This window comes from Carassius auratus, chromosome 4 (genome assembly GCF_003368295.1).
Source record: "Carassius auratus strain Wakin chromosome 4, ASM336829v1, whole genome shotgun sequence".
Taxonomy (NCBI): domain Eukaryota; kingdom Metazoa; phylum Chordata; class Actinopteri; order Cypriniformes; family Cyprinidae; genus Carassius; species Carassius auratus.
The window spans coordinates 14639498-14653366 of record NC_039246.1 but is presented as its reverse complement, the minus strand read 5'-3'; the positions used below and the strand labels follow the sequence as shown (position 1 = coordinate 14653366).

Sequence of the window (13869 nt, the reverse complement as noted above, 5' to 3'; positions counted from 1 at the left end):
TTGAAACTTATTTCAACCTTTGCATTAGCAACTACCTGAAACTTATTTAAGCTAGTTGCCAATTCAACAGTTCTCACTTGCATTTAGTTTAATTTTATGTAGGATGAATTCAGGTAAATTGGTAAACGTCTCTTTAAAATGACCAACAAAAAGGTCCCAATCGTCATGAATTCACCTTCTAAAAAAAAACAAAAAAAAAAAACCTATTTAGGTTTATTTTACCAAAATAAATAATTAAAATATAAATAAAAGTGACAAAACACAAAATTTATAAACATGTACAATTAAAATGAAAATAAAAAATGTAAATAATAAAACGATTTAAATGTTTTTTTCATTCTTTCTTTAAAATCTCAATGATATTAAAATAACACTGATTTAAATAGTACACTAAATAATGATCCTTTGTTCGTGTGGTTATTTGCACTATTTTTGGGAGCAAAAGAATTAAGCTTTTACAAATTACCGAAACATAATTTCATATTATGACCTTTTAAGAAATTGTTGTTACCAAACTGTTATGACAGCAGTGGATCTGACAAATGAGAGTGGAGAATCTGCGCGTTCGCCCCGCCCCCGCAGCATCAGCATCCCCGCCCCTGGTGACGTGCCGCGCTCAGCTGTGCGGTAAACAGCGGAACGAGCGGCGAGCGGCTGCGGATTGATGCCGACTCCAGCGCGCGTCAGGAGGCGACATGTGTCCATAGAACCTCTGGTCCTCCTCCACCCCGCGGCACTGATGAAGCCTCCTCTGCTGGAGGAACAGCGGGCCGAAGGGCGGATAGAGGAGAGAGAGGATGTACTGGCGCGTCGGCTTCGCCTGGAGCCGCTCCTGCGCGCTTGAGCTGGGCCTGAACAAGAGCTTCTCGCTCGGCTTGAGCGGCTCCGAGGAGCATCTGTCGCTGTATGGGTACATCATTGCCTACCCGCTGCAGGAGTACGGAGGGATCATGTCTGCTTTAGGATTTGACTCCTGGTGGAGAAAAACGCTCTACATCACCGGGGGCGCCCTGCTCGCCGCCGCTGCCTATTTACTACACGAGCTGCTTGTCATTAGGTATCTATCTATCTTTCTATCTATCTATCTATCTATCTATCTATCTATCTATCTATCTATCTATCTATCTATCTATCTATCTATCAGTAGTAATAGTAGTAGTTATAATAATAATAATAATAATAATAATTATTATTATTATTATTGCTGTATATGCAGGTATTAACCTATATTTAATATAAATATTTAATTAAGTGCTGTAATTATTGTAAGTACTTTTATATTTTTAAATATGGCATACGTATGAATAATAATTGGTGGTGGTGGTGGTAGTAGTAATAATAATTGCCATATATGCAGTACTTATGTATATATAATACATATAAGCACAACATAGAGCAAAAACGTTGGATGAAAATATTTTATAATATATAATAAAGCACAAGTACTGCTTATATATACTGCTTATATATAATACTACTACTACTACTATTATTATTACTATATACATGCAGTGCTTGTGCTTTTAAATATATTTAACTATTTATGGAAATATATTATAAAATTATAAATATATAAAAATAGATATGTGTGTGTGTGTGTGTGTGTGTATTTAATTTTTCTTTTGGATGGAGTATGATGGGCATGTACAGGAAAATATTACCTAAATTAATAACTTGGAAAATCAGGTCAACACAATGCAATGCAGTCCATTGATTATCCTCCACTGAAGAATGAATACCTGCTAACTGAATGAATTTGGAGCAGAATGCTATTTATTACCTCCTCTAAAGCCTGCATGTTGACATGTTGATGTGTGCTGTGTCAAGGGCACGGTTGCTGGAGCGTCTCTGTGTGCAGGCCTTGAGGATAATGTCTCCTTGTGTTACTGTGATGTGACAGAATGACCTCTATCGACCCCTTGTGAGATGGTGTAAATAGTGACCCGTCAATATAGTGGTCAGAGCCAGTTGAGTTTAATTCTATGCTTTAGCTTTGTCTCTGACCTTTGCAGAAATGGAGGTGCTGTTAGTCCTCAGCAAAACATCTCAGGTTACACGAGGCCCTGGGAAAGGCTGATGGACTTGCTGTTATTCCACAATCCTTCACATAAGCTGTTGATTCAGACATGCATTACACAAATACAGTTTAAATATTATTGATTTAAGATCAAACACGTAATCATTGGTATGAATCTAAAGAGAAAGCGAATGAATATGATGCTTTTAATGAATTTCAGCACTAGGGAAGTGGACAGTGACTAGATCCTGCTGATAGAGAACAGTGAAGACTGAACTTTCAGATTGACCTAAAACAATCTGGAATATTTCTGGTGAATTCTGTAACAAGTTTTATGATTTAATTTAATTTAATTTATTTATTTTAACTTGGCTTAAGAATGAAAAAATCCCATAGACATTGTTCAGAATATCATAGCAATGAAAAAAAAAACTAATTTTTATTGCCTTATGTAATTCTATTTATTTAATATTATTTCTTCTTTAAGCAATACAAATAGAGTTTCTAAGGCACCCAGAGCTTTCCATATTGGATGCTGCTGTATTTGGTCATACTGCTCATTTTTAAATGTTTTGGTGCATTCTGAAACACAAAATAGATAATTTTAGAATTTGCTTTACTTGGTTTAAAATGCTAAAATACTGAAACATTTTTTTTTTTTTTTATGAAATTCTATAGATGCTTAAGGAGGTACCCGAGCCATGTGTGGAGACCAGAATATTATAGAAACCAACTAGAAATACATTCAAAACTTGAATAATTTGATAATATCATTTTAAAATGTTTCTGTCAGTTGATCTGAAGTTTGTTTAAAAATGATGAAATGTAAAAAAAATCTAGACACATAAGGTGGTACCTGAGCCATATCTAGAGAGCAGAATATCGAAACAACCAATCTGAAAACACATTAAAACAGCATCAAAATATTTTTTCCCCCCTGCATAATTCAATTTGATAATAAAATTTCTCACAAAGTAATAATATGATTTCTCCCATTAGTATCTAATGGGCCCAAAGCTTTTCACAGTAGATGCTGCTGTATCTTGCTCATTTTTGGAATGTTTCTGGTGCATTTGAAAACAAATGTAATATTTTTAGGATGTTTTAGTGTATTTGTATACTGTTTGATCTCCATTCTTTTCTAATGCACTTCTGTATTTGCTGTCCTGCAGGAAGGAACAGGAGTTGGACTCTGAAGACGCCATCATTCTGCATCAGTTTGCCCGGCCCAAAACTGGAGCCCCTAGCCTGTCCCCCTTTTGCCTGAAGATAGAAACGTACCTGCGGATGGCGGACCTTCCCTACCAGGTATCCAAATATATGTGATGAAGATATGTAGTGAAAAGAGATGGATGGTTTTTAAACACACAAACTATTTTCTCCACAGAACTATTTCGATGGGAAGTTGTCTCCTCAAGGGAAGATGCCGTGGATTGCGTATAATAAGGAGCAGGTGTTCGGGACAGAGTTCATCATCAACTTCCTGGAGGAGAAGCTCGGCGTGAACCTCAACTCCAGCCTGAGTCCTCAGGAGAAAGCCATCTCACGCGCCATCATTAAGATGGTGGAGGAGCACTTCTACTGGTGAGACTGAGCTGGGTTTTTTCATGTTGTGGTCTTGAACAGCCTTTTTACCTCATCATTATATTGTTAAAAGACAGGCTTTCATAAGTGGATTCCAACTTGTACATGATAAACTGGAAGGTTGATAATCCAATGCAATGTGTTTTGCTATAGGACGATCGCATACTGTCAATGGGTGGACAATGTGGAGGAGACGCAGAAGATGTTAGCCACAAACGGGCCGCTGAGTGACCTGCTCAGTTGGATCTTGAGTCAGGTGACCGGCAGCATTGTGAAGAGAGAGATGTACGGCCACGGGATCGGACGCTTCTCCAAAGAGGAGGTTTATTCTTTGATGGAGAAAGACATGCGCACTCTTGCCACATTCCTTGGTATGTTTTGAACATCTGAGGCACAGTTTGTGAGCTTTAATGACAGGATTTGCTGCATTTGAGTCATTTTTCATATATAATATTGGTCATTCTAGATGAATCTCAAGAGTTCAGAGCTTTTGAAACGGCTTACAAAATAATGCGGCAATGGATCTGTGCTGCCCTCTAGTGTTCAATTAGCATAAATCCTCCTTTCACACTGCAAAAAATGATTTTCTTTCTTAGTATTTCTCTTAATATGCAGTACATTTTAAATCAAGATACGGCTCACTTGACGTGCAATTCTCAGAAAAAAAGCCAAATTGTAAGATTTAAATTTGCAATTGTATTAAAAAAAAGCCATCAGATTTGTCGGATATAATATCACAATTACTTTTTTTATTTTTAAATCCGTGGTAGAAACAAGCTTCCATAGGCACCTGATCCATATCATAGCAACAAACCAGAAAACACATTAAAAAACATACAAATAGTTTAATAATATAATTTCTCCCACAGGCAATAAAAAGTATCTAATGGGCCCGCAGCTCTCCACAGTAGACGCTGCTGTATTTGGTCATCTGGCTCAGGCTATGTGGACTCTCCCAGGAACGCGTCCGGAGCAGTTAATCAAAGGTGAGCTCATTAACTCATGCTTTTTTGTATGAGAATATTGTCATATAAATTTATGAGCGCATTAACTGACTGAAGCTGTTTCATCGGTGCAGGTGAGTTCATCAACCTGGCCATGTACTGTGAGCGAATCCGCCGAAAATTCTGGCCAGAGTGGTTTGTAGACGTCGACGACCTTTACTACGACGGACTGAGCGAGGAGCCGGATTCTCCATCCCAGCTTCCGGATTTGGGTCTGTACTCGCGCAGCGGCAGCTTCCAGGAACAGGAAAACTCTCTATCGCACCACGACACGCCGTCACCGGACAGCGACGCCACCGGACACTCTCTGTTCGACTCGGACATGGACACCGAATGCTCGGATATGGAGCAGTTGAAGTGAAAACCACACCTCCTTGATGAGCCATCTGCACGGGCCCCGCCCCCTTTGTTCTCCCATAAGCCTTTTAGCAGGAGAAGGGCTGGTCAAATAAAGATGTGGTGAAGTGGCAGTGGTTTCCCAGACTCTGCATAAGGGATGGCAATAAAGCAGATGGGAAAGGTATTCTGACACTTTTTAATTAATGAGAAAGAGGATTTTATTGAACGAGGGAAGGCCAGTCTATAGAGAATCCAGGAAGAAAAAAGAATAAAAAAGAGTGAGAATGACGCTACAGCTGAATCACTCATCCTGCGGTGTGACATCATCACTGTGCTTGAAATCAGCAGAATGACATCATCTCATGTGACCACTCCCCATTCACCGAGTGTGTTTGTAGCTAAACAGCACTTCTTACATCCTGGTGTTTATAAGTATACAGGTGGACAGACAGAAAGAAGGTTTTTGGGTGATTATTGAAATGTGTAGATACTTGACTGATTTAGACGGAATCATTTCTAATCTAAAATTAATGTCCAGTTTTATTCAGTCGAATCACAAATCTAAGAACGGAAGATGCAAAGCGAGAAAGCTGAATTTCCTCAAACCACTGCAGCATAGTAGAATTCCCAAATTGATGATCTTGCCTTTTTACCTTTTTATGGCCAATTATGCAATGCATTAATGAATAATTCACCCAAAAATGAAAATTCTGTAATTTAATCATCCTTAGATCATCACTAGTCTATATGACTTACTTTATTCTGTAGAACACAACGGATACATTTTAAACAGTTTATGATTTTTTTTTTTTCAAACAATAAAAGTATACAGTGACCAGAGGCTGTGAAGATCTAACATATTACATGGAATTATTTATTTAGATAAATAAAGTTTGCCTTTTTTGAAGTATCATATTTGATACATCTGGCTTTTATGGTTTCATGGTTCATATAATATGATATATGAGCATGTGAAGATCATACTCAATTTTCTCTAGGCATAACAGACTATTTACATAAAATGCATATAAATATCAGTTGTCGCTCTAGCTGGATGTATCATATTTGATGCTCACATTTTAAAAGTTAAAGTTATTTTTATACTTACAAAAAGACGTGAACCACAACATTTTGGAAAGATAATAAAAGGCCTATTACTTTCTAAAAATATATAAATTATGGATTTTTCGAAATAAAATTGAGCATGTTGATAATCTAAACACGTATTAACATCAGTCATATCTCATGTCTCATCACTACTCCCTGCATATTTGAATATTGACAAATTACAACACTATTGACACAATTACTACATTAGATTTTGGCTGAATTATTTATATAGGCACAAATATTGTTAATATATTATTATAAAATGACAAATATGGTTTCAAAGCCTCTTTTCAGTAACAAGATTCAGATTCTGATTGCAGCCGCACAATTTAAATCTATATAAAGCGAGAGACTCATATGTGTGTGCAGATGTTACATGTGCTAAAAATATGACTTGTGTTTGTCCAGCAGCAAACACTTCAGATAGGGATCTGTGATTGTGCAAGAGCGCCTCCTGTGGGCAGCATCATGACAGAAAACACTGGAGCAGAATAGAACAAAATACCCTGGTAAATGCAGCCATTACAGAAGGAGACAGACAGCTAATTTGTGAGAGTGTGTGTCCATCTGAGTCATCGTCACACATGAACACACTCGCAGAAATGATCTCCCAGGGGCTGATGCGCAATGAATGAGACTTATGTTTTTTTCTGTTCCATAATAAGATAAAATCTGTATTTTGCTGTGCCATACAAACTTCCTCCCTGTTGCCGCAAATGCCCTTTTAATATCTTAAACATAATCCTGCATTAAGATGCCGTCTATATAGAGCACTTCCTAGAAAAAAATGGGAAGTGTCTTGCCATTTTTACGCCCTTTAAATGCAAATGTACTTATTTAATGTTTGTTTAAATGCAACGTTATTAAGAAATGTGTAGGAAACAACGGTTTATGTAAACATCAGGTTAATTAACTGGTGCTTTGTTAGAAATATAAGGTTTGCATGCCAGTAATTATTAAAACGTACCAAAGACCTAAAGCAACAGTTCACCCAAAAATAAAAATTTGCTGTGAATGGGTGCCGTGAGAATGAGAGTCTAGACAGCTGATTAAAAACATCACAAAAATTCACAAGTAATCTACACCACTCCAGTCCATCAGGTAACATTTTGTGAAGATGGAGAAAACAATATTATGGATAGAGGATTCATATTTTAACCTGAAGCAACAGTATAAAGTTAAAAATGTCTTAAAGATAAGCATGTTTCTTACAGATGTGCAGCTTTCACTTTACAAGATGTTAATTGATTGACTGGAGTGGTGTGGATTACTTTCGGATTATTGTGATGTTTTTATCAGCTGTTTGGACTCATTCTGACGGCACCCATTCACTATAGAGGAGCCAATGGTGAGCAAGTGATGTAATGCTACATTTTTCCAGATCTGTTCTGATTAACAAACAAACTCATCTACATCTTAGATGGCCTCAGGGTGAATACAGTTCACACAAATTGTAATTTTTGGGTGAACTATTCCTTTAAAGTACAAAGTCCTAAAATTGGCAGCCAGTCTGAGTAGAGCATCATATTCGTTCTGAAGATGTTTGTTTGCTTGTTTGCATTGTTCTTGATTTAAGACGTGCCTGATTAAAAAAAAAAAAAAAAAAAAAAAAAAATATATATATATATAAACAATTATTTATATATTTTTTAAATCTTTTTTTTCTGTATGTACTATGTGTTATTCCTGGACTACTTGACCTTTTTTAATTTTCACTTGTGATTTAATTTATATTTGAAAGTATTGCAAAATACTTTTTATTGACTTTTAATGAGTTTTATATGTTTTCATATCTGTAGTTGTGTTTTAGTTTACTCTGAGAGCTGTACGTTTTACGCGCTGTTTGTTTGATTATATTGAATGAATTTCAGATGATGCTCACCAGGCCAGAATTCATGGCTTGGCTTCAAAAACTCACTACAAGCGTGACAGACTATTGCAAATGAATTTTTTATGGTTCCTTGTTGAGCCTTAGTTTCTAGCTATACTTTTATCATCCATACATGACAATCTTGTAGTTATTTTCCTCCCAAGACATACAGCCGCACTCATATACCAAAAGTAATGGAAATATGGCAACCCAAAGTTGGAATAATGTTGGAAGGGCAATACTAAAAGTGCACAATCTCTGTTTCCTCACAAGTGTGCCGATTTTAGAGCTGTATTACAGAGTCTGTGTTGTGTGTATCATGACCCTGTTGGATTTATGGATTTATTATGGGCTGCACATAATATTGGGGAGGGAAGGGTTGTGTAGGCTACATGAACTAATGATCACCGTAACATAAATGAACCAAAATTGTCTAGAGAATGTGTTAAAGATAATAAAAATAATTCATGAAATATAGCTGTATTAAATTAACAGATTCTGGTTGTGTGGTTCATTATTTAACTTAATATTCTTTACTAATAGATACATGATTACCGATATTAGAATAGACTATAGTCGTGTGTCACAAATTGTTGCTTAGTGAAATAGCTAAATAATTGTTCTTTTTTTAATCAAAATATTGTGTTTGTTATATGTTATTAGTTGTATTTTAATTATTTACTAATTCGGTTAATCTAAATTAGCAATTAACATTTTTACGTAAAAGCGGAAGCAGCCATTGTGAATGTGCGAGGCTTCCGGTGTTATCACTTCCAGTTATTTTACCCTTACAAAAACAATCTATTTAACTGCTTTATATTGCAAACTGGTATTTGTTAGCCTATAATATATTATCGTAATCATAAACCAACTGGTTTGTAACGCAAATGAGTTACTTTGCTATTATTTTAGTAGGCTAATGAAAAGGAAGTCTCGCACATTCAAACAAAATAACACGACGTTACTTCCGCGTTGCAAAGTAAGGTGAACACTTGACTGTCCTGTGTGCCAGATTGTTGGAAATCTAACATAAGATTTAGAGAACATAGATGTTTTAAAATTAATCCAGTTTTAAAGCCGTTATTCAACCTTAAGCAGTCCATAAATTTTGTATGTGCTATCTGCTTCAAAACAAGAACTTCCTAATGGTAAGAACTTTCTCTCAAACACAACCTGGTCAGGAAAAACAGATAAGTTACTCACGCTACAAGACTCAAAATTAATATGATTCACAACCAGTATGCAATGACTTAAGACTTGCACGTTACCAACACCATAACCTTTACAGGTAGGATACCGTATGCACTGACAACATTACAGACAAAATGAGTGACTTCAAACGGTAGGCTGCATTTATAAAATACACCCAAGCTCATATTGCATGACTTTATGACTGTATATTTGTGTAAACGGAACATGCAAACAGACAGATAACTGTAATAGGCTATTTCATTTTCATTAAGAATAGCTTTTCTCCAACACATTATAGTCAACAGATGGCGCTCGCGGCGCACTCTCACAAATGCGGCTTTACGCAGTTTTTTCAAGGCAATGAAAATTAAGGCCCTAGGATTCACTATTCATTATATACACACAGTAAATAAAATTGACATCTAGTCTTTTAGTCGTTTTCCTAAAATTGTAAAGAAAACTGGCCGATGATATTGAAAAGACCGTCTGATAAATAGGTCTATTATAATGCAATAATTGGCTATGTTTGATCATTTAAAAGCTAATTGTTTAAAATATATTATTACAATATCACTAGCAGTAGTTTGTTATTTTGCTTTCATAAATATAAAGCCATTTGCCAGTTTTAAATTTTAAAAATAAGTCCTATTTAGATTCAGAATAGCATCATAAAATATTCACGTACTTCTCCGATCTCTTTCGGAACACGTTTGAACCCGTCAAATCCGTCTTCATTACCAGTGAAATGGCAAACATTTGTCTCCATGGTCACGCAGAAATCGAAGCGAAGGAATTGCAACGGGCTGCGATGGATCTACAGCATCATCTCATCCCGAGGCAACATTATATTCAGCAGCCTTGATGCTCGAATAATGTGTGAAATTGTGAATCCATTTAGGATCTTCATGCGCAGGACACAGATTGATGAGAGGCACTTCTTTATATAAAAACGTATTCATTTAATGACAAAAGGCGTTTAAAAACTGTGCAATTTTTCTGTCAAAACCAAATACATTACTGGTCTCAATAGGGCACACTGACAGCTTGTGCTTTGGCAGTGCCAGGTTAAGTGCACAAATATACAAGTATCCACAGAGCCATAGAAAATGCAACTGAAAAATCCTCGCACAATGTCCTTGTTTTTCGATGCAGGCCATCAAATCAGCGTAACACAGCTGGTGTAATATTTCCCGTCAAAGAAAAGGAGACAAATTTGGGATAAACAAGAAACACCAAAGAGCAAACAGATACAAACATGTTGAGACTTAATACATTTAGTTGACGCACAAAATCACACAATGTTACTATAGATGAACTGGCCTCTGTTAGTCTGTAATTATTATTATTATATTGTCTTCGTTGTTTTTAAATCTTTAATGATGACGAATGGTGAATGATTACAAGCAAGAACAATTTGCTTTTATTATTATTATTATTATGTCGTCCTCAATGCAGTTTTCACATCTTGTCATTTCCACATAAAGCGTTTCCAGACAAATGACTGAAATTAAATAAAAGCTTGGTTTGTTGTTAGCTTTAATATTAAATATCATAAATTAGACAAGCCCGTTTTGATTTCTTTTAGATTTCCTAGATTAGAAAAGGCTAAATAACCAAAAATGGTTTCAATTAAGAGAATCTTTATAAACAAGCCACTGTCTCAAATCATGAACGCTTTTGGTGCACGCTTATAGAAATTCACTCAAAATGCTAAGAAATCCCAAACTGGGTGGTTAATTATAAAGAGCTGGTATCCATTAATTTTATTTATGAATATCAATTTCGATATGATCCACAAAATTCTGCGATTCTGGGTTTTACTGCTTCTTCAGGCCTCTGTTTTGCACCAGCTGTGTGAATTCGTGATCTGCATGAAATCAGGCTGCTTTGCCTGTGAAAGACAGACACACAGCAGCACTTGGCAGCCTTTGTTGTGACCGAAATGAGACTTTTAAAGAATTGTTCACGTTTGTATTTAACAGCGATACTTTTAGATAAATTAATAGTATGTACATGGTGTTAATAATAATAAAATAACAATAATAAATATTGTTATAGTTGTTAATTTTTCATATTAGGAATTTTTGGATTTTTTTATTTAAATAATTTAGAAATATTTAGTTTATTATTATGATTATGGTTATTATTATAAGGTTATTTATTGCCATTCATATATAAAGGCGAATGAAATATAATTTTATTCAGTAGGCCTATTAAACATTTTTTTTATTGTGACGGAAAGAATAGTAATAATAATAATATTAATAATAACGAAACATTTTCCATTAATATATGGAAGAGAACGCACAGAAGACTGCACCGGATTAATTTCAATCAGTAAGAAACCTTTTGTGGTCATGAGGGGAAGATGGCGCGCCCCTGACGCCTTTTTTTCACAGCTTTCGGTTGGAAGTGATATGATGCTTTCACAGATCCCCGGACTTAAAAAAAAAAGAAAGAAATCTCTTAAATAAAATAATATTTACGTTCCACTTTTAAGTTCAGCCGCGGTGCGTAACGCCTCGGAGCGTGTTTCCTGGCGCCCGCGCCCGTATATTGTTCGCGCAACCACGCGCGCTCTCCGCGCCCTCGGAGGTGCCACACACAGAGACACTTCATCACCGTCGGTCCGCCCCGAGCGGGCTTGTGACCGGGACAAAGAGACAGTCGATTATGTTTCAGGCCGCCCCTTTCTCACGGAACAGGTGTCTGAGCGCCGTGGTGAGGCGAGTCGTCCTCGTACACATCCTCGTTCCCGGGCATCGGACCGTTTTGGGGCGTCATTCGCTTCTCCTTCTGCCGCCGGTTGCAGAACCAAACCCGGACCACCTCCTTCTCCAGCTGCAGGCTCTCCGCCAGCGAGTTGATCTCCGACGCGCCGGGTTTGGGGCACTTGAGGAAATGGCTCTCCAGGGCCCCTTTGACACTCACCTCGATAGAGGTCCGCTTTTTCCTCTTCCTCCCCTGCGCCGCGATCTTATCCAGGCTGGTCGGGCTTCCCGAGGTGGAGTCCGCCTCCTCCAGCCATTTGTTCAGCAGGGGCTTGAGTTTGCACATGTTCTTGAAGCTCAGCTGGAGCGCCTCGAACCTGCAGATGGTGGTCTGGGAGAATACGTTGCCGTAGAGGGTGCCCAGCGCGAGCCCCACGTCCGCCTGCGTAAAACCCAGCTTGATCCGGCGCTGCTTGAACAGCTTGGCGAACTGCTCCAGGTCGTCTGAGGTCGGAGTGTCCTCGTCTGAGTGCAGGCTCTGCGGATGACCATGCTCGCTCAGATGAGGGCTGTGGTTCTCCTCATGGTGCATCCCCGGCTCTCCGTACCCGGACTGAGAGTAGATCAAGCTCTGGCCGTTAGTGCTGCTCATGCTAGGCATGGTGGTGGCGCGCCAGGTGCCTGCCTCGTGATGCTGCTGGCTCTGCTGCACGAGATGCGCCTGCCGCGGCGAATGCTGCAGCTCCTCCACCGGCTTAATGTCCTGCTCGCCCAGCGGGCTGGCGGGCCACGGCGACCCCTCTCCCCCGTGAGACAGCGCCGCCGTCAACCACTGGTGCGCATGGCCAAGCGTGCTGCCGCTGCTCTGCAGGGTGGTGTACTCGCTCTGCAGAAGGCTATGCGCGTCTCTGTAGGATTGCGGCGGCTGCGTCTGCTGCATGCTGCCGTGCTCCGAGCTGGATGTGAGGATGCTGTAGTGGTTGGACGCCGCGGTCGCCATAGTTTCCACAGCTACTCTGTGCCACAGGCGGCTCCCCAGCGCGCCAGAGCCGCGAGGACGCAGAGGCGCGCACCTGAGATCCGCCTCGCGCTGCTGTCGATTGGTCAGAAGCGCTTGACAGATGCGGCAGCGGCGCGTTCATTGGTCACAGTAGAGTCGACACTGAAGCCCCATCCCATTGCGCTCCACTGAAAACAAGCACAGAGGGATCAGCAGTGACAGGGCGCAATGGGCTCCAAAGGTATCCAGTCTGGCTTTCGTTAACTTTTTCTTTAATTTTGAATGCTTCACAATTTAGTAGTAATACGATGTTTACTTGGCTGTTACTTAGTACTTCCAGTAGAATTAAATAATTAATTTTAGATCAATTTTGTTGTTATTGGTTATCTGTTAGTGTTTTGTTAAAAAAGGAATACATTTGTTTTTAATATTATCCGCGAAAACTTGCATAGGAAAACATTTTTAAATATATTATTACAGAGTTTATTATATATCAAATAAATGGTAAATACATTATAGTTAAAAACCTAATATTTTATATATTTACATGTCTCTCTCTATATATTTATATATATTTGCAATAGTAAATGTATCTAAAAGTAAACCTAAAAATAGGTTTTAATAGTTATGTTAAATATTTCTTATATACAGTAATTTTTAGTTCAAATAAATAAATAAACATTAATTGATATAGACAATACAAGAGTGCAAACGTGTGTGTGTGTATATATATATATATATATATATATATATATATATATATATATATATATAATCTTATAACTGGATAAAATTATCTTCTGCAATAAAAATTAATTAATAAGGTTTGTGGGTGCATAAAATATTTTATAAAATAACAAAAAAAGTCTATTAATCATAAATTCAGAAATGTTTCCTGGACTTTAAAATATCACCATCATTTCATCTTTTTAACATCTGCTTGTTTCACAATACTTTGTCAACTTAATTTTCTTCATTAAAATTATATTTCAAAAATTAGTTTTCTTCATTAAAGTTCAATTCAAAATGGTTAAAAAGGTGCA

At 37.7% G+C, this 13869-nt stretch overlaps 2 protein-coding genes across 2 annotated transcripts; one reads left to right on the top strand and one right to left on the bottom strand.

Annotated features, from left to right (window-relative positions):
- The first annotated feature begins 548 nt into the window (after nt 1-548).
- LOC113056285 (failed axon connections homolog) lies at nt 549-6128 on the top strand. The gene is made up of 6 exons (XM_026222930.1): nt 549-1057; nt 3190-3325; nt 3405-3601; nt 3755-3972; nt 4471-4587; nt 4680-6128. The coding sequence occupies exons 1-6, from the start codon at nt 798-800 to the stop codon at nt 4964-4966; spliced, it is 1215 nt and encodes a 404-aa protein (XP_026078715.1). The 5' UTR covers nt 549-797; the 3' UTR covers nt 4967-6128.
- A 5101-nt stretch (nt 6129-11229) lies between these two features.
- On the bottom strand, nt 11230-13036 carry LOC113060088 (POU domain, class 3, transcription factor 2-like). Its single transcript, XM_026228911.1, has one exon. The coding sequence runs from the start codon at nt 12824-12826 to the stop codon at nt 11810-11812; it is 1017 nt and encodes a 338-aa protein (XP_026084696.1). The 5' UTR covers nt 12827-13036; the 3' UTR covers nt 11230-11809.
- Between the last annotated feature and the right edge of the window lie 833 nt (nt 13037-13869).